This window comes from Diplotaxodon limnothrissa, linkage group LG8, assembly GCF_057381915.1.
Source record: "Diplotaxodon limnothrissa isolate DT_005_m linkage group LG8, D_limnothrissa_male_GT1.1, whole genome shotgun sequence".
Lineage (NCBI taxonomy): Eukaryota > Metazoa > Chordata > Actinopteri > Cichliformes > Cichlidae > Diplotaxodon > Diplotaxodon limnothrissa.
In genome coordinates, this window is record NC_140603.1 from 21957492 (window position 1) to 21984321 (window position 26830).

Consider the following 26830-nt stretch of genomic DNA (forward strand, 5'->3'; position numbering starts at 1 on the left):
CCTCCGTTGCTTCCTACCTCCTTATCAGGCTCCCTGTTCAAGACAGCTGACATGACGGTGGGAAAGGTGAGGCTTACCAGCTTGGCTGTCGCATCTGTATGTGACAGCTTGTTGAATATTAATAGAGGCAGCTGGTAAAGACTGGGCAGCAGTGGTCAAAAACATCAACACCAAACTGGCGAGGGTGTGTCAGAAACACTCCACGAATGGTGGTTGATCGATCGAGTGAAACAAATGACTGGATTGTTTGTAATGTCATTGTAAACTGAACACGTCTGGGTTTTGGACTGTTGAAAGTTATGTAAGAGGCCAGTAATAAGTCATTTCCAAATACTTTGGCTTATTTTTCTTCCCAAAAATCACACAAACTCTATTCAAGCTTATTCTATTCAAGATTTTCTTACATGTCCACTAGAGGGCAGAAGAAAACATCTCACAACTATCAATAAAAGTTGTTAACAAATAGTCTATCATAGGTGGCAACATTAGGATTCAGCAGATGTATTTAGTTGCTGATGAGCTTTTATTCTTGCTCAGAGTCAAGGTGCAAATGTGCACTAAAGTAAAAACAATAACCTAAAACAGGCTAAAAACTAAATGCCACTTGTTACTTGTCACTGATTCAGAGATATGAAGAAAAATACTGATTATGGCTTCTCCCTGCTTCATCCTACCAGTGTGTACTTGTATCTAACAATTATTGGCGCACAGTGTGTGTGCACGTTAGAGAAGCTGTAGATGAAGCAGTAGGAGAGAGGAGTGGTTGACAGGCTGTGTGAAACCCTTAGGCAGAAGTTAGATAGGCTGAACTCCATGAATCATCCACCGGGTTCCTCTGACCTTTCAGTCTCTTACTCAGTCTCTTAATCTCCCTCTTGTCGACTTCTTCCTCTGCTACATTTTAAAGTATCGTTGGCACTGTTGTATTTTCGCAGATCTCTCCCTGTATGATAGCATCTTCTGACAGCTCCTCTTTGCTGCCGATGTCTAGCCCTGAGTGACTGTTTGCTCACTGCGCATCTCATTTTCTTTTTCTCCCTTTTCACATAAATTCCTCCCCGACCTCTGCTATCATTCCTCAGCTGTCTTTCAGTAATCACTGCCCCTCCTTTCTCTGTCATTCTTTCACCTCAACTGTCATTTCTTTTCCTCCATTTTCTATTCCGACCCTCAATTCCAGTTGGTCTGTCTGTCTATAAGCCGAAGTGCGCATGTCCTCCTGTGTGACAGATTGATTCTTACACTGTTGATTTTGATGGAGAGGATATGATATATTCAGGCAGGGAAAGCAGGGAGGTGACAGGCAACACTCCCTCTGTGTTAAATTGACAGCAAGTACATCAAACCAGTATCAACCGGAACCGCTGGGTTTGTCAGCTGCACAACACCACAACACCCGTTTCTGATAGGTGATGCGTTCATGACACCTTTCTCACCACCTCTTTTCTCCGTGGTGATACTCAACAGCATCCCTGTGCTCTGTGCATCTATGACAAGTCTGTACCAATCTAAATTAAGTAGAATATAGAATTGTGTGTGTTTAGATGTGTTCATACATCTGACAATTTAAAGCTTCATATTTAAGTCACAATAATGGATGGGGAGTAATAGTCTCGTAACCAGGCAACAACGCCCGGGGCTAGAAAATGAGGGCAACGCAGAAGTGCCTGAAAGTATCCACTTCCTCGAGTGTCCACTCGAGGCTGGCTTCAAAAGCGCTAATAAACTCTTGTGTTAAAATAAACATGTTCACAGGCTGTTTCAAAAGACAGTTTTCACGTCAATAGTTAATTTTCTCCTTCGTAACATCCTTGATATGAGGGTTTCTGTTTCGCCATCTTGGTTGCAAAAAATGGATGTGATGAGGAGGGACGGGTCTGGCACCCATTAGCTACCGACGTGGGATTGACAAGATGATAGCCAATGTGGTTTCATGCCATTTTGAAATGTGACATGAAAAAGATGTTCAAAATAGGAATAATTTTTTACTCAATCTACAGGTATCGCCACCTGGTGGCGGCAGTTTGTAAAGGGTCTCTTTTTACTGCCTGAGTGGTGCCTTACGGGGTATTTTTCATGTAACCTTCTTATTTTTCAGTTAATGTACATTTGAAAGTACATTCAAGAAGTCTGGTCCTGAGAATTCATAATGGGATTTCATCAACCAATGAGGGATGGAATGGAGTGACTATCATTTATATACAAACTATGCAAATAGTCGGGGTTTAAAAAACTTAACATCGATCTAAAGGCTTCTTGGCTTGCAAATTATGGGTGAAAAGGTAGTAAAAATCCCCTCTAAAGTGCCATAAACTAGAATAATTTTGTGCTTTGAAGCCACCAGCAGTTTTCTCAAGATTACGATTTACTGTCAACCTCCAATTTATCTTTTATCTCAGCATGAATTTAACTCTTTGGAACAAGACAATCTCAGTGAGAGGCACTGCAAGCCTTGGAAACAAGCTTTAACCTCCACTGTGACAAGCACTCTCTAAGCTCACTTGTTTTAACAGCTGTGCAACACCTTTTCAGAGGCAACAGGCAGGAGTAAAACAGCATTTTCAGCAGGTCTACCATGTTCTCTGCAGGTTTACGTCCTGGCGCCTTGGCAAACGCGGCCGCTGGCCACCTGACTGCAAACAGCCAGAGGATTTGAACTGAAGCATGAGCACAGACTTTCATACGGTGCACCAAATCTCAACAAATGTGTTAAGTGAAGGGCAGGGGATTGTGGAGTATTGGAGGTAATGTCAGAGCCGCAGGAGGCAGAGTGCTCTTAATTTCACTCACTCCTCCATTAATTAATCTCCCTCATTTCCTTTCCTCCTAGTTCTTGCGTCCTCTGCTTGCCGCTTAACTGTTGCCAGGCTGCAAATGCATGCGCGTGAGATGTTTAGGGATGAATTAATTTTCTTTGAGGGGGGCAGCTGCTGTTGTGGGTTTACCTGCCAAAGGAAATAATGCATGTGATGCATGTTCACACGCATACACACCTCCTGCTGTGGTGTAATATGTGTAATGATAGATTTGGGGCTGTAACTAATGATTTTCTTCATTGGTGATTAATTATTTGATTTTCTTCAACTATTTAATTAATTGCAAATCTTCGACATGTCAAAAATTAGCGACATAAGTAACATTTTCTTATTTAATTTAACCACTAATCTAAAAACATTTAATTTACAGCCTGATAGATACGACACTGTTCTGTACAGGTATCCATGGTTTATCTGCTGGTTATATTATTCAATTAAATACCTCTGCTTTGTGATTACTATACTTTTGGAATGAAACTAACACACAAACACATCTAAAATAATTCTCCCTGCTAAAAGCACAGACATATTTATCATGAGGGCTCCAAGACGCTGAAAGACGAGCCTTGAAATGATTTTTTTTTAAAGACATCCATGGCTGCTAGATATTATGTTACTAAAGTCTTTTTAATTCCCTGTAATAAAATGTGGGGGCTCAGTTAGCGGTCTAAAAACAGAACATTTTTCTCAATTAGATTGCACACCAGTTGTGGAAAATGAGAACTGGGTCACAATGGAAATTATTTTGGAAATCTAGGCCTCCAGTAAAAAAGCTTAAAACCACTTGATGTAGATTACCAAACTTCATAAGATCAGTGTTTTTCCTCTTTCTTTTTTTCCAGTAATCTTACTCAGTATTTAAATCTGTATTTAAATTCTAATCATTCCTTTAGACAAATACAACCCTAACTCAGTCCGGGCTGAAGGCTGCGGTTTCTGAGCCAGAAACACTTAGTCAGAGTCTGGCAGCAGGAAGTAGCAGAGCGGCGTACCGGGAGATGAGGCCAGTGTTTCCATTATGTGGTGAAGGGAGCTAGGAGTCTTATCCTACCACTGGCCTCTGCTGCTGGTGCTATGTTGCCTCCAGTGAGGGGAAGGGGGACTAGAGGGGCAACGGGGAAATGAGAAATTAAAATCAAGAGAAGAGCAGAGAAACAGAAGTCACTTTAGTGCTAATGAGAGACAAGCCCTCCGCCATACTATAATCATCTTCTGCCACAGGTTACCTAGCAACCCCAAGCTGCTGTTTGCAGGTGGCTCCATCTCAACAACAAGGTTGGGTGGGGGTTGCTGCTGACCGCTAACTGTTACAGCCATTTACTGTGCCACCCTGAGCTAACACATGACCCATATACTTTCCCTGCTAAGCCCAAAAGGAGCAGGCTGCGTGTGAGAGGTGGGGCATGTCGATGGTGGCGAGAGAAGGGTTATAAAATGGTCACGTAACGCCTGCTTTACATGCGCGCTTTGATATTAGAGATTAGATGAAACTTTATTAATCCCTCGGGTGGGTTCCTCCGGGAAATTCAGTTCCAAACCATATGAACATGTGGTTTCATTTGGACTTTCCCAGGCTGGCAAAATAGTTGACAGTTTACGTTTAGCGGAAACAGTTGCCGTTTAAATAATTTAAACACTCTAAAGAAAATATGGAGCCATTTTGACAAGGATTTCGTTTTGATTTAAATTCAAATTACAATCAAATCATTGCTGATTTTCTTGGCAAAAACGATTCTACAAATCATTCAGGTCACATGCGCCACACAATAAATCAAGACTGAATGCCTTTTTTGACTATTATAAAAGAAACATGTCACTCGCAGTGGATTGCTTCAGCTGTTCTTAATTAAAGATAATTCTCCCAGAAACTTGCCAAAAAGGCCAAACAAAAGCCTACTGCTGTAGTAAATCTCACGTCCTCACTGCAAATTGGCATCTCTACTGTGAGTTAGGGAAAAAATGAAAAAGTTTTAGACAACTCTGAGAAGAAAGTTGAATCTTTTTTTTTTTTTATATTAGTGGAACAATCTTGTCACGATTGTCTCTCAGGTTTGACGTTCCGGTTAAAATTTTCATGCAAATCATATTAATAATTTACTGATTCCCTACATAACCTGACTTTAGTCACAACCCCGCTGCTTGCATTTCCTAACAGTACATGCCAAATCACCCACAGAGTGCAAAACAGCATCAACCAAAATAGAGGCCTACAGTGGTGCACACACTATGTAGGCCAACTTTATGTTACAAATGTTTTACAGGCACCGAGAGGCCAGCATGTATACCCTATACCTGACTATAAATACTACTTTTCTTTTTGATAAATCTTATAGTTATGGCTGGATCAGGTGATGCTTACCCCTCAGTTACACTGTAATAGACCTAGGCTGCTGAGTGCTTCCTATGATGAACTGAGCCTTTCTTCTTCACTCACCTCTTTTCACTTTTATACCACTCTGCATTTATACAAGCAACTGAGGTGATCTGCTAGAAACCAAAGCAACTAAAAGGAGGTTGCAGTTGCAGCCAGTTGGGCAATACACATTTTTCCCTCATGACTGATAGTTAAGGTGGGCAATTCTTGAGCAATGTGATGTCACATGAGAAAACTCTACAGAGGAAAGCCAGAGCACATAGGATGGTCTGCTGTGTACCAGATGGACTTTAATTGGTAACAAATTAATTAGGAAGAAGATTCTAAACCACATTCATGTTCAACAAAAGGCCTTCAAACCACATTTCCATGCTGTAAATGTTCTTGTAGAGTAAAAGGTTGCAAAGGCAAAGTGAGATTTTTATGAAAACGTTGACATGAGGGTCGATAGTATGTAACTGGGAGGTAATGAATGGGACAGCAAACCTTGGTGAACAGCCAGGAGGTTGCTGCGAGGTAAAGGAGAAGCTTGCTGTGCACAGGTTACAGTGCTGTTAGGTCAAACAACACTTTGTGTTCCTCACTTAAGTTTCCCTCCATTTCACATGGCGCTTGTACTTTTACTTACGTGTGCACATAAAACCTGTCTAGAACACACGCAGACCCAAAGTCTGCCCGTGACAGCACGAGGTCATTGCATGAGTTGTAGTAGTTGAAGAGAGCGGGTGTGGAGGGCGGGCATAAGCACCCTTTGTTGGCAGCCTCCTCCCTGCCCTTCCCTCCCTTCACTTCCCCAAAAGTAGCACACAAAGGCCACTTGTCCTCCGCTGCCAGTGCCCCACCCCTGTCACCACCCGGCTGCCCGCCACACCAATCCATCCCCTGCCAAGAAAATGAGCGCACGGCTGTTTTAAATGGTACCCTCTGTGTGCACTGGCGGGCCGGAGCTCGCACTCCACTGCGGGACAAAAGCGAGTGTCAACAGCATCCATGGCAGAACCACGCTGGACCTCCCATTACCTCCCCTTCCTCTCTCTTTTTCCCGCTCTTTTATTCTTCGGCGTTGCCCTGAGCTACAAAGTGCAACTCTGAGCCCAAGACTGCAGAGGCAGCAAAAACCTAGTAAGCCCAGTTCAGCAGCACAAGTAACAGACCCCGAAATGACTACTCCTTACCGGGCACGCAATGCATCCACACACATACACACACACTCTAAAACACTGCTCCCCTCCTCTCCTCTTACCCATACTCCCTCTACCCCTCCCCATTCACCTACTTCCCTCCCACCTCCCACATGCCAGACTTTATTAGACATCCAGAAGAGAAAACAGGAAACATGCTGCTTGCCTGGAAAATGTTGTCTCCACATTATTCGTTTTTAAAGGCTATGCATCACAGCGAAAGCAGGAGATGACTGAGGCGAGTAGGGAGTGGAAAAAACAAAAAACACAAAAAAAGGAAAGTGAAGGACCCTCTGCAATCATCCATGGAGGGTACCCCCCCCCTCCACTTCTTCCTCTTCTCCTCCTCCTCCACTCCTCTAACCCCCCTCCCCCTTCCCCTGGAGTTGCTCCTCTCGGTCTGGCCCTGTTGGTGAGGGGAAGGGGTCTCTGCGGTGCGGGCTCTCACTAAGCCCCTGGCTGCATCATCTTTAGTCCATGCCTTTGAGGGCAGGGAGAAAAGCACCATACACCCGCGGCGTCCTTATATGCACGCTTACTCACACACGCTGAGGTCAGAGCTGATGATCGGATGGTAGCAGGACGGAGAAAGACGGGGGCAGGAGCTTTTGTCCTTTTCTCTTTTCCTTTTTTAAATCTCCCAGGAAGAAAAGGCTGCTGCGGTCGGGGAACGCAGTAGCTGGAAACTCTCTCGCTGCTTCCTCTGCTGTCAGCTGCGCAACATTTATTCGCTTTGCGTGTCTCTCTATCGCTCTCTCTCCTTAGCTTTTTTTCTCCTGCCTTTGTCTTAGCAGATAATAAACCAGAAGCTGCAGAAAAAAAGACCTTGCATCGGGGAAAAGAGAGGAAGAAAAAAAAGATCTGTCTAAATCAGACGTGCCAGCTTGGACATACAGAGCTGGACTCTCTGGGCTTGCACAATTTACGGCTGTGTTCAGTTCACTTCACAGGATCCACACGCATAACACACTCAAGCACAATTCCTCCTCCCTTTTTTCCCTCCTCCTGCCTCTCCACTTTTTTATGTTTTATTTCTGATCTGGACTCCATGGTGTTTTGAGAATGCCTGCCCCTTTTCCCCCCCCCTCACACGCACAGACACACACACTGGTTTGCTCCCAGCCTAAGCCTCACCTCCCTTTCCCTGCTGATTATTTGGTTTCCTTTTCTTCTTTTCTACTTTCATCTAGACCTTCTCCCCACTCCCCACCAAAAATACTGAACATGCACACAAACTCACTCCACCCTGATATTTTGGGGGCTTACTGGAAAAACATTGGGGAAGTGACATACACACTCATACCGCCTACCTCCCTTTGAAAATGCACACACACACACACACACACACACACACACACACACACACACACACACACACACACACACACACACACACACACAAACTGCAAGAACAATGCAACATTCAAGCCACTCCAGCAACAACATTACAGCTGTAGACTTTGCTGTTCTTCACACCATCAGGGAAGTCATCAGAGCCGAGCGTGTTAAGTTCACAGTTTGGTCCCTGTAGGGGAGAGCTGACAGATCGCCTTGCTGAATGACTGTGAGGATGAGTGGCTGTAAACACCCTGTTTGGAATAACAAAGCAATCGGAGCCTCCCTGCTACTCGCCAGAGCACGGCGACGAACATACACATAAACACACGTGCACGCACACCGTCAGCTGCGTGACAAGCGTGACCAATACAGCAAGAGTCCGGCACGGTCACGCGCCAGAACTGATCATCACTCACAGTGAAAGCAGAAAGGTGAAACAGCACAAGCAGTGTCCATCTAAGTGTAAAGCTACTTCTCTTTTTTTGTCTGTGTGTAGGACCATGATGTATATCCGCTTAAAGTGTGTGTGCTTGCTCAGGTAATTATTGGGGCTGTTGTATCTCAGCTGCAAGAGCCCAACAAGCGGAGACATGACCTGTCATCCGAGCTACAGTCTGCAGCAATGACACATCTGAGAGAGTTTGACCATCAAAGGCAGTAGCAACCCACTTCCTGCCAGCCGGCCAGACATGCTCACACTCCTTATAAAGTGTGGGGATATGGCTGCCCCTCTGATCTTTCTCTCTTTAATAATATTAAAAAAGCTGGGGTGGGGGTTGTCTGTCTGACAGCAGTATATTAACACAAGAATATCACAGAATCCCAGAAGAAAAAATTTTGGGTTAAAGCAGGGAAGATGCAGCTGCACAGAAGCAATAGGCTATGCATGGGGAACCACTGGCCCAGTTCAAAGAAAGCGAGATGTGCTCCAGCACTCGTCCAAAAGCTGACGAGCATGTAACGACATGCTTATTTGGAAGAGGCGAGTGAAGACTAGTGACGACAGATTGGCACTGCAGCATCCCATCCCTGCTCCCCACACCATTTCAGTTTTGCTGCCCAAAATGTATTTAATTGAAATTCTGACCAAAAAAAACCTTAGCGCTGAATTTCTGAAATATTCAGTGCGATAAAAATCTTAAAGTCAGATTTAATCAATTCCATTTGAAATCCAATTTTTTTAATGTCTACCGATCTTTATTTTAGCCTTTCATTTTTCTCTTCACTTTACACATAGTAAACACAGTCTTTGTGTAAACATAAGTGATCAACCTACTCTCAGGTGCTTTGAGTTGCACAAGGATGTAAATCTGGGTTTTTATATTAGCTGCCTCTTTAAAAAATTAGTGTGGCTTTCTACGGAAAAAAAAAAAAGAAATCTGTTAAATTTTAAATCAACCACACTTACAAGAAAAGCAATAGTGCTGCTTTTCCTGGGATGCATAATAATACTTGAGGTTTTCAGTCTACACTCCTTCCTGCTGCATGGTTTCTCTGAGCGCCAACCTTTAGCATAGTAAGACATCAAGGGCAGCGTTCACGCTCTGGAAGACCCAACAAATGTTCCAAGCCTTCTTACAGTCCATGAGAGGGAGCCTTCTTCATTATACTGTGTGTGCCCTTTTAATGTAAGCGCTAGAACTTGGCTTCTGAGAGCACAGTGGATGTAGAGGCCCGTTAAATCCCCCTAAAGCAGTTAAAGGGATTTTAAGAAAGTAAGTGGTAGAGCGAGCCAACCTGCCGCTTGGAGACGAGGCTTGAGCTGACCACATTATGACCAGAGGTTCAGGGGTTCATTTCAGATGCTGGACTTGGGTCAAAAAGAGGTTCAGCTCCACAGCAGTTAAACCCCAGAGAATATCACCAGACAGCTTTTACAGTACGTTTTTCTTGCTTTGATTTTTTTCTCCTTTTTAAGAGCTAAGTGTTGGTGTTCTATTTTTTATTTTAGTTTTAGTGGTATCAAGAGTTTGTGCATTCTTTAATGCAATTTTTTTCTAGCACACTGTAAGACCATGATTTTCTCCTGTACTGTACTTCTACTTATGCTTGATCTGCTCAAAAAATGTCCGCAGACTTTACAGAACAGTTTTCCCAATGAATACTGCTGGCTTCCACAGAGTGCTGAGCATCACAAATTTTATTTACCATACCAGTGGGGTGAAGAGATTTATTTCAAAATCTGTACTAATATAGCCACGAGTATCCCAAAAACACTGTGACTTTTAAGTTTACAAATTGCATATCTTGATTCTCGCTGGAATGCAATGTTAATGAAGCAGACAAGACCTTTTTTTCTTTTCATTTCAGCTACAGGTTCAACTACAACTACAAGCTCTGCAGGTAATTACAGTCACTGTGCACATTCGTGAGTTCAGATGTAGCCAATTCATTCCAATAATCAGAAAATCCACCTAAAAAAAAGATCTAATAAGCAAGAGAATCTATTAGTTACACAAACAGTGGAAGAAGAAATCTTCTGGGGACCAGTGGAGGAATGCAATCGTTATTATAAAATACCTCCAAATCACAATATTCAATATGTTTCCAAAATGAACATCTGGAACAGCTTTGTGGCCAAGGTAACTGCAATAGTAGGGAAAGGTGTTCTTCATGGAGTAAGGAAGACACACAAATGAGAACTCACATGTGTAGGCTACAACAGCACTACATTCTGATTGATTCTACCTATAGAATAAATGACTGCTAGGCTGTTATAGTCTAACAAGTGGCAACATTGTATGCAGTTTTGTCCCGAAACATGAAAAACTATGCGAATTTTTTGTGTCATTACTTTTTCACTTGGAAAGACTCAGTGAAATTAAGGCTGAAGGCAGTTTTGTGAAAGTAAAAGTTTTATTATAAAGCCCTGCTTGACTTAAATAACAAGAGGACAAAAGGAAAAAAAAAAGAATTACGGGTTGCAAGATTTTTGGTGCAGCGGGAATTGTGTGACTTTTTCTAGTTGGGCAGTCTTTGAGTTCCTCCAGCAAGAACAGCGTGCCTTGGCAATTAATATGTTCTGATAACACATTCAAAATAAATTAGCACAAGCGAATAAAATGCTCTTCCTTCTAGCATACACTCTCAGTGCATCAGGAATGTTTTTGGCAGTAAACTGACTACTGCAAACCTCAGCAGACTCCACTTCCCAAAATTGTAAATCTGAAAAACTAAGCCCTACAAACATGGCTTAAAAAAAAGTCCACACCTTTCCATTGCTAACTTTACACTGCATGTCTTTAGTAAATCCCAACATGTTTTTTTATTCCAGAAATGAGCTGGCACTGCCACAAACCTTTAGTAAATCTGTCCCTTATGAACGCATTGTCTGCTTGAATTTATTATGTGGGGGAAAAAGACCAAAGCAAACAAACTAAGTCTTCCGTTCAGACCAATAAAACAATTTCAACCCTCATTCACAGGGAATCAGCAATGCAAAATAACTTTAGCCAAAGATCATGTTTGTTCACTTCACAACTTAAAATGAGAGCTGAAACCTCTGATCCCACCCAACCAAAATATCAGGATGATCGTAAAGCCAGTCACCATGCAACATCAATATATGGGTGATCTTTAGCGGTCTGGACATTCTTCAGAGGGAGGGAAAGAGGGCAGTATTAGTTTCATTTTTGGTGATGCAAGTCTAATGTCACTGCAGTGAATATTTATTTAGGGGGCCCAGGTTTATCCACTGGGAGGCACCTGCCGTGACAGTGGCAGCCAGGGTAAATAACCCCCCAGGCATGTATGCAGACACACAGATACCCACAAGACCCCCCACCCCCTCACCGGCGGTCCAGATAACAACCCTGAGTCAACACTGCCTCTTCGCCTTTGTTTTCTCTGCCTCCCTTCCTCTCTTCCCCTCCCACGTTCAAGTCCCTGCGGAACTGCAAGGACCGGGGCTGAAAAGATGCAGGGATGAGGGACAGAGATAGTGAAAGAGAGAGCAAAGGCAGAGAGAGAGTGTATGTGTGAGAGAGAAGGGCTAAATTACAGCATGGGAATGCAAATGAGTGTATTTTATTTGGGGGGAGCCAACGAGGGCAAGCAGGCTTTATTTTCCAGGCAGGAACAGCCCCCCCGTGGCCTGTGGATCAGTTGCAGCAACGGCTAAGAGAAGAAAAACGAACATTCTCACTCTGTCTCTTTACTTGGGGAGGAATAAAAGAAGAAATACAACAAATACAAAACCCACAACTCTCAGAGGCTGGTGCAGTCATAAAATAAAATGATATTTTTCTATGCTCTCACGCCACCTCCTCTTCCCATCCCTCCTCAGCTCACTCCTTCCTGCACCTCCTCCACCCAAAGCACAGACACTAAAGTTGCTGAAATATAGGCACGCAGCCTGACCAAACACACCACTGCCACCACCGCCACCTCCCCCATCTGGAAAAACAGAGTGAGAAAAGTGAGCGTGTGCAAGAGCGATGAGGATGGAGGAAGCAGGCTGAGCCAGCAGCAGGTGGTCTCCAGATGTGGTGGCTCTGGGGACAGGCCACTCTAGCGCTGTTAAGGGCGACTCAGAGCTCCATCCTTCCCCTTTTTCCTTCCATCGCTCCTCCTCCCCTTTCAGTGACAGGAGCCATCTGGCCTGGCAGAGAGAGTGGAGCACAAAGTCCCAACCCTCCCAAGTGTGGCCCCTGTGTGCCACTCAACGGAGTGCACGAGTAAATAAAATGCATGCACATACGTGCACAAAATACCTCCTGCCTACCTCCCCCCAACCCCCAAAAGCTGTCACATGGCTATTAACCCATCGAAGCTGCAGCCCAGCTGTGCTCCATTACGATAAATACACTGGGGTCATGGGGGTCCTGTCAACCAGGAGTCAGCCATCAGATACTATGAGGTGTCCACTTACAGCCTTTTAAAGCTCACTTTGCTAAAGAGTTACAGCCATTTTCATCATCATAGCCCCCCCCCCCGCTTCATCGCACTACACCCTCTGAAAAGAAACTCCCACCCACCTACTCATCCACCTCCCTCTACCATGGCAAATGATATTTTACATTTCCTGTGGCAGCACAGACCTCTTCCCCACAAAATATAATACCCTGAAACCTACTGTAACCGGAGTTCGCATTTTGGGCGCACAATTTGACACCTGGAAAACCTGACACCTTAAAGCCACAACGACGTTCCCACGCAACTTGTACGCTGTCACAATTGATGCATTTCACTCAAGCTAAAACACAATTACCCAGAGGTAACGGCGTGTTCCCAAATATGAGTTTAAAGCAAAAAAAAAAAAAAAAAAGAGGCTTTCCTGGAAGACAAACAATTTGACTTTCTCTTTTTTTCATGGGAAAATAAAATATCTTTCTTCTCTCCAGTTGTCAGTCATTATGACTCTGTTAAGAACTGTTGCTCATAAAAAATAAATAAATAAAAGCCGTTTGAACCCCTGGCTGTTTCCTGTAGGAACATTTGTAAAGCTTGAGAATACCTTTAAAAGCATTCCTGCGTAATTGTCTGTGCTGCAGTAGAAATCAGGAATGGAGGAAAATGGACCAAAATGAAAGGAAGCAAAGGTAGCAGCCAATGGGAGCAATGCAGGGTCAGCGCTGCCTGTTCTCTCAGGTATTATTGAACAAATAAAGCACTCCATCTCCTATTAGTGTGTACAACATAGGAAACAAGGGATGAGGGATTCGCTGCTGAGCAGATTATTTTGGTTTATTTGTTATTTTAGCATTTGCTCTATGGCAGTAAGGAGGATGTTTCACATCTTTGTCCTCTGGAAAATCAGTATTCACTTACTTTTTAGGACGGCAAATGGGAAACAAAATATTCGACCGAATTTTTAATTTCTACCTATTATCCCTGCCCATTACAAATAAACTCACATGGGAAATGTTCTGAGAGCCTCTGCTGTGTTTACTGGCAATTGTGCTGGATGAATGGCAACCGGTAACATGGATTTGCAACACGGGCAGGAGATCAAACCACAGGACAAAAGACTAGCCCGGAAGACAATAGAGAAGCACAGAGGACCACATGGGGAACGAATGACAACTGATCGATCAGGATGACCACAACCGGCCGAAGTGCAATTTTTACTGGAAGAAAATAGGCCTCACAACAAAAAAGGTTAGTACATCAGCTAGGCAATGAGATCACCCACTATATGGTGGTCAGAGAAACAAGTTCTTCCAGGAAAAAAAAGAACAGAGATTACTGTTACACCTTTAAAAAAAATCCTGTTGCTTTCATCTGTCTTCCTAGGTTTTATTCTTCATCCTCTGTATTTCTCAGTGTCTCTCCTCCTCCCTCCTCCCTGACCACAGACCATGAAAGAAGTAAATATGTGCACGAGGTAAAGCAATCGGTTAACCTTTGAAATACCCTGGCAATGAGATCTGCCTCTCTTTACTCTTTTCAGTTGCAAAAAAAAAAAAAAAAAAAAATCGAAGAAGAGGAGAAAAAAAAACACAATGTTGGCCACCACTTCAGAGGGGATATTCAATATCCATGAGCTTTTTCATTTCACACTGATGAATAATTCAGGGTGACCTGCCCACCACTGAGTGAGAGAGAAAGAGGGGGAGGGATAAAAAAAGAAAAAAAAAGAAAAAAGGAGAGAATAACTGGGGAGGTATGCAGAGGTAGTTGTCTGCTTTAGTGGATGCAGCTGTTCCTCTGTGACAAGCACAAAACCAGTCTCCTCCCCAGCTGCTGTGGAGAGAGGAATAATATACAGCGGAATTGACGACAGATAATTGGGGAGATTATATCAAAGCGCTGCCATTCTTGCAGCACGAGCAGCAAGCGCACGCCGTTGCTATCCTGTAAACAAAACTGCCATGGGATGGGGAGACTAGTAGAATAAACATGACAATGCAGTCTCTCGAAATAGCCAAATTATTCTTCCCACCAATCATAACAAGTCATCAGACGAAGACCCACAAAAGCTGGAGAAAACCCCCCGCACATACTCACACTGTATGCATCGCACCATCGCAGTTACCTTTAGCACTGAGGACGACAGCAAATTGATCACCACAAAATAACAGAAAATTCTCTCAATAATGAAAAACACACAAACTTGAAGGGTAATTACAGGGTAATTGCAGAGTATAAACAAAATCTCGTGTTGCAAACCCGTAATACTTAAATAGGCCTATTGACAGTACTGACTGGCATTTATCAGCAATGCAGAAGAGCGGCAACATAAACTTTGTGTTATTTCGGAGCAGGAACACCTCTGACCCTGCGCAGAGGTCAGCTGCAACTATCGCACATATACGCACAAACACACACTCAAACACTCAAGCTGTCACAAGCAGGGGGAGACCAGCTGTTCCTCATTCGCTCGAAGGCTCCATTCCCTCCACGGGTTGGCTGGCTTTGCAGAAACCATTAATCCCTCTGTGAACGCAACCGATGGTTTGGAAAGATCAACCATGAGAAAACACAGAGGGAGGGGTGAGTGAGGATGGGGCTCGAAAACACTTTTTTTTTCCTTCAATTTTTTTTTCTCTCTGAAATAAATACTGAAGTGGAAAAATAGATTTGTCGTATTTCCTCGGGGATACAAACAATACGGATTTTTAATGGAGATGGAGCAGCAGACAGTTCATGTAACATCTACCAGGTTTTAAAGGAAACTGGAGATACATGACAGAGAGACTGCAAACAGGCAAGTGTCTAAGAATCCCAAAGTTACTGTGAAGCACACGGGGTAGGAAAGTTTCTTACCGATTACCACCGATCATGTGTTTTACTTACTACAGAACAAATTGTCCAAATGTTATGAGTTCATTCAGTTTGTTGCACAATTATTTTCAATAAAATTACAGGTAATAAGCACAAAGGCTACAATTACTACACATTTACTCTTTTATGTGAACAAAAAAGGGAAAAAACGAAGAGTTAGCACTGAATAAATTGCTCTGCAGCTTTAAAGTAGTGAGGGTTTTGCATGTGCGTGATTATAAGGCGTTAATACAAAAGCACATATAGATGCTTATTACAGCTCCACATAATAACTCCGTACCGACGATGTGTGAGCTGAACCTTCTTGTCTGTCTCCCTTCATTCATATCAGTGGGATTAGCGAGGATGACACACTGTCAGCAACACGTGATGCTTGTATAGTAGCATGCACAAACACATACATGTGGACAGCAGGCTTCCACCTCTCTAATTCTGCGCCTATTCCTGCCTTAAGCTATTAGCCCTCCACAATAATAATGTGTAACCCATAATTGCATTAAGAACAAGTAAGGAAAGGGTAAACATGCAGTTCAGCCAGGAAGTATTAGGAAAGTTATTTTTGTGTTGCCTTAACACCGCAGGGCATTTGAATTTAAAGAAAACGGAGCCTGGATCATACATGTTTGCACATACACATACACATCAGAAAAACAGACGTTTTCAGCTGTGCTCCAGTAGCTCGTGATGTGCCTAGTTTTTAAGTTAGCTGATATTTTTTTTAAAGCAGAGCTAAAACAATTCTACTGCAACACTTCCTGACGGCACTTTATATGTATAGTAGATAGTGCTAGTAAAAGGAAGAGAGAGACAAATAGAGGAAACTTAAGGTCTTGTCTCTGTGTCCTGCTGTCAGCTTCATCACATTCAGCCATCCTGATGAAAATGAGCACTTCCTGCTGTTGAGAGACGGGCATCTGTTGTCTGTGTGCATGTGTGGCAGCATGGTGGATTGTGCCAACCTCGTTCATTGTTCCACCAGCGCGCACACACACAGCCATATATCGTAATGCATGAATATCTGGAGTTATGCATGTGTGACCATGTTAGCTATAAATCAAAGTGCTTTGCTCCCATAGAATCAAAACCAGAGTGGCTACGCAGGAAGACAGACGCTACCTTGTTGCTAAAGCATTTGCAAGTACTAGTCTAGGGCCAAAATGACACACAGGGAGTTGTTTCTTTCCACCTAGCTAGGGGGAAAAACATGTACGAGTGCACAGTGAAATCAACGTCAGACACCTGAACACAAAGCAGTTTAGCCAAGGACAGCTGAGTGCACATTAGGCATGCATCCTCGTGAATGTCCTTCCAAACACAGGCAGGGAAATTAAAATCCCATTCAGGCCCCCCATGGGAACCATGCACTGGAAGGTTGCATAACTGTCAGCCACAAACAGCAATGGTTTCCTCTCAGAGGCAAAAAAAAAGGTGATCTGCTGTGTTTTGACTACAACCTGGGCACCGAGTGTGTCACCAAGAGAACAGACTTATTCAGGTAAACACATCAACTGACACATCCCATATGGCTATGAGGCGCTGCTGCCAAGTTCTGGTCTCACTCCTCCCTGTAAGTTACAAGCTCTGCTCCCAAAATATACCCCGTCTCCTCCCCACACTGCCTGCTAATTCTCCAGCCCAGAAAAGTACAGCTGAAGATGTTCTGCGGATTATCTCCACAAGGAAACCATGTGCAAGTGTCCACCTTTGTTAATCTACTGAGCACGCACACAATTCAGGCTACAAGCCAATCGCACATACAGCCAGGGAAATGGCTCTTCTGCTTCACGTGACACTGAAAGTTTCACCCACCTGTGCCGCTCTGTGGGATGCCACTGACGGACAACTCCATGGCCAATGCAAGTGCTTCGAGGCCCTCTCCCTACTTAAGGTTGAAGGAAATGGTGCAACAGAGCTTGACTCAACCGTTTAATGCCATTATTAACACTACTTACAGCTTTAGCCAACCAAGACAGCGCCCAGCGGAGAGGAGGCAGGGCCCTCCCACCTGCACCTACATCTACTTAAATATTTTAAGAAAGCACCGATTTCACTTCTGCTCACGTCTTTGTTTTTACAACTCTCCTTGGAGAATAAATTTGAATTTAATGGTACGATAATGTAGATGCCTTCACGCTATGTGTAAACGTCCACTTTAATGTGAGACGATGAAAAGGACAGTGCTTCATATTGGGAGGATTTATTCAGGACGTGTAAAAGGAATTACGTGTCAACTTTTCATCAATATGCATGTTTTAACATAAAACGCCATGCATGTAATGCGAGAGGCTCTTCACAGATATACAAGCGCCTCTGCAGAAAAGTGACTAGCAATTTCTTGAGATGTACACTGCTCAGGGGGAGCGGGTGGGTAAAAGAAATGGCCTACACCGTCTTATTGTTTTCACTCAATTATCTCTGCAAAAAACGTAACAAGTTTAAAAAAAACTAAATGTGTAACACTGAATGCGGAGCTCCACTTTCCTGTTTCCTTAAATGTGAAGATTATCTGCCTCTGATTACCACTGAAACCTATGTTGCCTGGCAACACACAATTAAGAAGTACGCTTTCCGATCAGCAGCAAGGGCCGCCCATTATCAGATGAAGTTAGTGAAGCAACAAATGTCAGCGCCATGCAAATGAGTTTGTTTGCTAAAAGTGTTATGGGTACGTTCGGCCGTCGCCGTGACCTTGGAGAGACGCGTACATTTCCGCGAAACTGCGAGAGGAACCCTCCTGCCTCCCCCACATCTCCTTCTCCCTCTTCTGATTCTCACACCTCGCTTCTTATTTCCTTGACAACACATGAAGGGAAGCCACTTCATAAAAGTCATTACTCTATAACAAGTGCAGCGGCCCACGGACCCATTAGAGAGGCCGGCAAGATACAGGGTTACACGGCTGAAAACAAGGTTAAAAGATTTAATTCCTCCCTAAGCTCATCAGCTCTCATCAGCCGGGAAATATATCAACTAGTTAGAAGGAGAAATCAAAATAAGCTGAGATGATGCCTCATTGGAGAATTCACTTGCAGTATCTGGACATAAAACGCTACCTCACTACTTGTGTTAGCCTTGTTTGAGGCCCATTAATAACTGTATTTCCGCAGATCTAAATATAAAAGCACACTTAGGAAAGCTCCAAAAACATATTAATTTAGTAGTTATTTCCTTAATGGCTCTGTCACTATGAAAAAAGCTATAATGAAATTTCGAAATGAACATCAACTGGTGTTTATTAGCAGTGATTTTACAATCTAAACTGTATACTGCTTCTTGGAGCATGTTGGAAAACGTGTACAATGCAGATCAGTGGACATTTACTTAATAAACTCAATATATTAGTTAAATTTGAGTTTATAACAAAAGAAACACTCTTTTAGTTGCGCTGCACTGGAAGCAGGATTTGAGTGGAAGCGTGGAGTCTATAAAAACAGTTACCTCCTATAGTCGACGCAAATATACATCCAATTAGTGTAATTGGATTTGAGGCGGTTAAGCCCCAGATTAGGAGAGAGTGCAGCGTAAAATAGAATGACAGTAGCTCTGTATCAAGGAAATAAACTTTTACATATAAGACAAGCTTAACATTGATGCAATTCTGTCACTTAACTCACTCTGTCTAATATCTTACACTTAAATAATCAAAAGTGTTTAAAATGTGCTTTCTAACTTCACCAAATCAAGTGCAGGCAACCTTGAAAAGCAAAACGGAGCTGCAAACCACTCCAAAAGCACATTCGTGCCTGAAAATAATTCTGACCAACAATTTTAAAAAGAAATAGATGGAAAAAATGTTGACCTCAATAAAAGCAGTGCTGCTCAAAAGAAATATTTCAACTTGATGATGAGACAGGATCCCTTCTGGCAAATGACACAACTCTCTTGCAATACATGTATAAATAGTTGCGTAATTCAAAAAAGAAGACCCCTCCGAGCATAGCTACTTAACTTGTCAGATGCATCTTGCATGCTACTCCTCCATTCAAAAACACTGTCAGTGTGATTTTTTTCCTAGTATGCCAAAATCCATGTCAAAATATGTAGAACTAATATACAGAAGAAAATTATTACCAACTTACGAAAAAAAAAGGTTATTCAGCAATAAGGATGGAAGGTTTGCATAAATTAATGAGAAAAGTGAGGTTGGACATTACTTGTGTCAGGCGTAGTGACCATGGTTGAGACTATGACAGGTGGACCGGTGCGGCGTCCCACCATCTTGTTGTTGTTAAGGTTTTGCGCTTGAAGAGTGGTGGCAGAGCTGACGGGAACTATGGTACTCTCAGGAGCAGCATTGATCCCCTTGCGGAGAAGTTGTGGGCTGTGAAGGGGGCTTGCTGCTCCTACAGGTGATGCTGGGGGAAAGTTGGGGGCTCTCTTCATCAGTTCCATCGGGGAATAGGAGCCAGAGAAGGTTTTAGGTGCAGCTCCAGGGGTGCCTGGAGCAGGTGGAGGCTGGTTTCCGAGAGCAGACATGGCAAGACCGGTGTGGGCATTATACATGGAGAAGGGTCTTCCCTGAGTCACAGCACTGCTATATCCTCCAGGGCTGACTGGAAAAGCTCCAGGTGCCAGCGGCCGTGCTCCTGGGTAGGTGGTGGTTTCCAGGAGATGTTGGGAGGGTGCGCTGTTCGGTCTTCTACCCAGAAATTCTCCCATTCTAGGGGAAACTGTCTGGACAGTGGTGGGAGGTTGCTGCATCAGGTTGGGGTCCATAGTCAAACCCTGGGGCTGCACGTAGAGGTCATTGCGATGGCTGAAGCTATTAGATCGGGCACGTGTTGCCGTCCCAACTGTCTTGCAACTGAGCACCACTCGTGACAGAACACGTGCCTGGGCCAAATTAGGGGCCACAGACCTAACATCATGGTCCTCCATCATCCCCAGTGTGGAAAGGGAATCAAAGCCATGTTGCAGCAGAAGTGTAATTGTGCTTTCAGCCAAGCCTTCCCCTCTTAAGAAAGCCAAGAAAGCAGGGTCCACCATCTTCTTAGGGTCTGCAGCACTGGGTTGGTGAGGAGGCAAGGTGGAGACCATTCCAGCTGTGGCAGCCACCATGGCTGAGCTGGGGTCATAGTTTGGATCATAAGGCAGCCTCTGGGAGGCTACAGCTCCGTAAGCCCTGGGGAAAGCTGCGTCCATTCCCTGAGAAGCTGGATCCACCAATGAACTGGTGGCAGCTGGCTGAAGGGGATCCAGGCGCAAGCTGTTGATACTGTTGTAAGTTTGACGAGCAGACAGCGGTTCAGCAGCGTAAACAGGAAGCGGGGGCTGAGCCCCGAAGATCGCAGTAGCGGGAGAGCTGCCACCAATACGCTGGACGTCTGGGATCATCTTAGATCCCAGAGTTTCCCTGTACAAACGGCTCAGCTCATGAAGCGGAGGGGGAGGTGGTGGCGGAGGAGGCGGGGGAGGAGGGGGAGGAGGAAGAGGCGCGGGTGTAGGTGTAGAAGCAGAGGCCAGTAAAGAGGGTGTGGCTCTTGCTTGTCCTTGATCCCAGGAAGACCTAACCCCCCCAACGCTGGGCCCATAATGCAAGGCTGATCTGGTGAGCAAGTGCTGGTTATCCCTGTAAAACCCAGACTCCTTAGGTGGATGACCAGATAAGGTGGCGTCAGTGAGGTAATAATCCTGAGGTGGTGCTGAGGCCCGGCCTGCCATTAGCTCCTTGAGGTAGAGACTGCTGCTTAGGTCAGGTACAGAGGTTTTCTTCAGTGGTGGCTGCCCATGCTGGTCCTGCTGGATCTGTCTGTATAGAGAGGAGTGGAGGACTGGATCCCGTTTTTCCCCAAGATCTAGGTGACCGTGAAACCAAACGTCTCCGTCTTCCCCACACAGTGCAGAAGAATTTCTACACCCTGCAATGTTACCGCAGTAGTGACAGCGACTTGCAGCCCTATCGTTCTGGCCTTCACTCCATTCAGGACCACGCTGGCTCAGAGAGCCACCAAAATACGACTGTTCACTTGAGTTAGGCATCAGTGAAGACAATAAAGAGGGCAGCTATAAAGGCGGAAAATAGAGCCAGGTGTTGTATTTCAACTCTCCAGTTACACTCAGCCCCAATCAAAAGAGAGGAACAGAGAGGAAAAAAGGAAAGGTGAAGCAGGAGGTACCCTTTTACCTGATGTGCAACCGAAAGCCCCCCTCCCCTCTCAGTCTATGCTATCATGTAGCTCCCTGCTGGCAACCTATTTAAATAATTCAGTCCTGGAAACATGAGAAATCTGTGGGGAGAGAGGCCCAACATGATAAAAACACAGAAAGAATACAAACACACAGAAAATTAACACACCTTTAGGTTGCAGCTCTGCTCCATTCTACTGCAGAGGTCATGCTTGTGCTGGGTATCACGGTTACTTTCCAAGCTAAGACTGAGGGTGAGAAATTGGGGTTAAAAAACACATGCTGGACAATGGCAGCAGAATGGAGGAGGGGACAAGGCGAACTAATCCACTGGGGGTTGATGCACGCCATTGGCAGGCGTAGTCTTCTTGTCCACTGCGTTTGCCACAAGGGGATTAGCATCAAACTAAAACCTGCTTAAATCCACTGCCCCTTGTGACATCACTTGAACTAGATAGTATACACAGCCAACATACTGCTGATACCTCTGGATGTGTTTATAGAGAGTAAAGCTCGAGTGTTTACCGCTCACCTCTCCATTGGCTTGCAGCCGGTATCCCTCTGGGCATTAATGGATCTTCCCAAAGGGACAGAGGAGGTTGGGGATTGACATGGTGTATTTCCCTTAAGAGAGGGGGAGGAGATGGTTACAGTGTCCAGTCACACAAGTACTACTGTGGGCCACATTTTATTTAGTGACTGGTAGAAAACGACAGGAAACCACTGGGCAAGTTGACATATATGAATGCCTATAATCAGCCGTGTTCTAATGATTGTTTTCGTCATGACTGATTTATACTACGATGAGTAGTGTCTATATGGTCCTTGTAATGCATGATCCTAGAGACACCTACTGCAGTAGGCTGGTGTGTCAACATAATAGTATCTCAACTGTGCACAAGGCACTGAAAGAACATTACAGGTGTGTAGCAGAAATCTAAATACGTGTGAACTGAATTAGTGCATTATTACATGGTACTAAGCCACTATATCTATCAGTTTGTCAGCAGGCATTCTGGTCAATGTGAGCCATCACAATATCATCTGTGCGCGTCATTTTTATCCACTCACAGAACTTACACTTTGCTACTGCACACCAGATGCGCAGCAGAGCAGATGTGGCTTATGAGATGTCACCATCAGCGAGATAACTGCCAGTGTTTACTTGCTGTGATAAGAGCAATGCAAACAGTGGCAGGAGGAGAAGAAAGGAGCTTTGATAAGTGTCTGATAGGAAAAAAGGCCGATAAAGTGAGAGGCTGCCAGTTTTGACTTTACCTCGAAAACAGATAATGTGAAATAGGACAAGGAAGGAAAGGAAGGGAAAATGACTGGACTATACCGAATAGATTGTCACATCTAAATGTCTATAGGATTGTTTCTGTTCTGCGTTTTACCCATCAATGAAATAGACACCTCGGGTTTAAAGGAATACCTTTTGCTGCAAGTCTCTAGTGACATCATCTGGATGCTTCTGAAGCTAAGACACTGAGACAGCGTGACTGAGACGGGCTAAATTTATTCCAGTTTAAGACTAACAAGAAACTGCTATAATGCTGTGTCTCTTTATGTTGTCCCACTACCTGTCAAACCGCAGAGCCAAATGCTAGAACCGCCTTGTTTTCGACTCCAGGCTTAAATGATGCAATAGTGATAAAATATCTAAACAAAACCAAAAAAACAACAAGAGAATTTTTAATTATGGAACATCTGAATCAGAGAGCATTAAGTAGGTCAAACAAAGAAGAAATCAGAACAGTTTTGTTTCTGCCTGCAGCTCTGTGCAGCGCATGATGTCGCACATCTGAAGAATGCTTTCTTTTATTAGAGGTAACCCATACCTAGCAATTTCCGTGCAGTGATTTCTCAGTCCTGTACTCTCAGGTCTGAGTCTCCCTGCGCCTTTTTGTCAACTGTAAAACACACCATTAATCACTGTGTTGTATCTCTCTGCGGCGATCGCAGACAATAACTTCTTTTAATAAGCCCCTTTCAGGGCTGTGTGTCACTCAGTTCCCGCTTCCTGACAAAATATTAATAACAATAATAAACATCTCAAGTACGGTCGGACTGGTGTTGCTTACAACGAAACAAGGACGTGGCTTATCATATCTCCCGCAATCTATTAGCAAAAGAAGCTGTGGTAGCAAATTCATCTTGTGCATTTTCCCTGACAAGCCTTTCTCTCACGAGAGTTGCTCCATAATTAAGTGAGCATACTACACTGCACTCATCAAGCAACAGGGATCCTGTGTTTGCTTGTATGAATAATACAATAAAGGGAAACTCCAAATTTAAACACTGGATATGTGGTGAACGGCATCAAAATTAATGCCAAAACCTCGGCTTGCTAGCTCACAGCCAGTCATGCGGCTCTGTGAAAGATCTCTAGGTACAATGTGTTGAACAGACGTCCAGCAACAGTCGTGCCTTTGGAGCAATCTGGCCATCTTTCTAGGGCACAGGACGCTAACGGCGGGACTTGGCAGGCAGTGCAGGCAGAGATAGCTGCAGAATGATTTAGATAGCTGCGACTCTACAACTGCTGATCCATTAAACTTTCATAGGGACTTCATAAATTAAAACCATGACTGGAAGAACTTGAAAATTCTACTCAATTACTGTGATTGTACAGTATATTAAAGTTTTAACGAGCCTCTGGGCCTTTTCTCACTCAAACACAAGTGCAGGCAGGAAAGAGGGGCGATGAGGAAAGAAAAACACATGGTACCAATTCTGGTCTGATGGCTTTCAGAGGGTTTACATCTGCTGTGTTATCAAGACGCTGTCCTCTGCCTCTTTACCACCTCGCATCTCTGCAGTGCACGGCTCAGCATGTTACAGATTTCAAGGATGGGAGGAACGCAGGGCAGAGAGAGAGCCGCTACAGGGCAAGACCTCAAGTAGACTTGGTGAAGCAACTGATTAGAGTTTTGTCTTCCATTTTAGCAGGTTGGTATTTTCCATCTTTGCCTTGTGCACAGCCCCACGCTCCGCCTGCCTATCATTATCAAGCCAGTGGCCCATACTGCATCACAGATGGGGCAGACAGAAGGGAGAGACGACAGCCCGCTTGCATTTTGGAGCTGCAGCTGAGTGAAAGAAGAGGGAGGGAAGGAGAGAGCAAGAGAGAGAGGAAAGGAGAGAAAATGTAATTTTTCTCTAAGTCGTTGGTGAAAAATGATTTGGAGTTCGGCTAAATGAAAGAGCGCTTTTTGTAGTTAAAAGCAGAGATGTGGGGGAAGGGTGGCAATATTCGTATGCGCTGAACGCTATAGAAGGCGAACGTTATTTATTTTCTGTAGTGTTAATGCATAGTGTATAAAGGTCAGTACGTCTTCTGGCACTTTTTATTTAAGAATAGCCGCAATCTATGTTTCATCTCCCAAGATAAGCTAGACTACTCATTCATCAGTGTCTTAGACAAGCAGCTGCACGTAATCCTGATAAAACACCTATAAAGAAATATAATGCAACAGATTTCTTACCCTTAGTGATTAAAATTTTAGCTATAAAGCAAAAGGAGAAGGACATAAGAATTACAGCAATTTTCAGCCAGTGGATGTGTTGTCAGTGCTGCAAGTGATGCCAGTGCTAGCTAAAAGAGACTTCTGCGGTAAATCTTTGTCGAGCCTATAGCACCAACAGTTCACGACACCATTACCGGCATTCAGGACTTTGTGTGGTTTTTAATCTGTTAATTACCTCATGGTTGTGTCACAGTGTTTTATATGTGGTACCAGCCACAATAGGAACAAATAAGATGCTTTTCCCTCCTGGGTCCTCCACTCTTTTTTGGGGGGTCATTCCCTTACGTACATTCCAATAATTGCAATTTCTGCAATCCTTCTCCAGGACATATTTGAGTCCTTATATTGAGATAATCATTCCTGTTCTCTCACTGACAAATTCAAAAACTGCAGCAAAAAATTACTTGGAAATGCACAGAATGAATCGACGGTACTGAACAGGCCAGTCGAAGCAACATGTACTTACATTTCCAGGGAGGTGCATGCTACCATGTAGGATTTCAGAGATGTCTGCGATGTACCTACAGTGTAAATTCAACATTTAACAAATATAAATCCACTGACAGGCTCCAGCCTCGCTACAACAGCCTTGCACTGTCCACTTCCTGCTGTGACAAAACAAATTTCCCACGTGTGGGACTAATAAAGGTTATCTTATCTTATCTTATCTTAACCCTGAACTGGATAATGGGTAATAAATATGGACTATCCTGTTCAATTAATGTACTAAGTGAGAAACTATATAGCATATATACTGTACTACTTGAAAGCATGCCACAGCTGTAGTCTAAAAGGAAACATATTCTAAGTTCAAAATTAATTTAGAGTAATCAACTGGCAATAAACTGGCAATAAAATATAAGAAACGATTTTGACACCATTCCTGGGATGGCAGTCCTCAATCCTCAATGCTATAAATTCATTGATTCATTCATTATGAATCAGCCAACAGATATATTTTTAAACCTTTCATTCAAGCTGTATCGATCGGGTTCTAGTTTAAAGAAAACGGCCACAAAATAAGCTTCATTGAATAATCAGTTAAATAAAAGATCACCAAAAATATAGTTTTCTTAACTGGTGACTCTAAGCTTCTCTGAATCAGTAAAGCTGGTAAGAACACCCAAACAGCTAGTTACATGACTCACGTTATTTTTCCTCAAGTGCTCAATCCAGTTCAAAGTTCACACTAAACAGATTCACTATAACAGTTATGAGCAAATGCAATCAGAAACTAGAAAGAACAATTCTGCTTCTGTGTCTGCAGTACTACTTTTGTTTTGCATCTAATAAGGATAAATTATATTCCTAATTATTCCACCATAAAGTGCCATCATGTTGCACAACATGAATAAAATGCAGATGCTGATAAAAACATTATCTGACTAGATTAGAGCGGCACTAATCTAACCCAGAGGGAAAAGAGTAATGCAGTCTACAAGAAAAACAACAATCTTTGCAAAGAAAAAAAAATGGATCAGGAGCAAAACTGTCCTCCCTCCCAGCCACTCGGCCCAGTTGCTGCAGAATGATAAACATTGGTTCAGCTCAAATTAAGCCGAGAACATGAAAGGACCTGAGGCTGGGAGGAACATGGGCCGTGGCAGATCACTCCTCATCTCTTCAGATGACAGAAATGAATCTCTCCACCCCTGAGAGAGAAAGAAACAGAACAAGAGAAAGAGTGAGAAAGAGAGATAGAAAGCATCTCTCTATTTCTCATAAAGCCGAATTAAGGCT

At 43.6% G+C, this 26830-nt stretch overlaps 1 protein-coding gene across 3 annotated transcripts in view; it reads right to left on the bottom strand.

The window, feature by feature from the left end:
- Positions 1–26830, bottom strand: part of LOC146626871 (C-terminal-binding protein 2) — a 96640-nt gene that overhangs the window by 22365 nt on the left and 47445 nt on the right. Inside the window, exon 1 of one of the 3 annotated variants that reach the window (XM_085361483.1) lies at positions 19589–21413. The exons of the other annotated variants lie outside the window; for them this stretch is intronic. Coding sequence (XP_085217609.1) covers positions 19589–21413 — 1825 coding nt within the window. Of the gene's footprint in view, positions 1–19588; positions 21414–26830 lie in introns of those variants that run through there. 3 annotated transcript variants of the gene reach the window in all.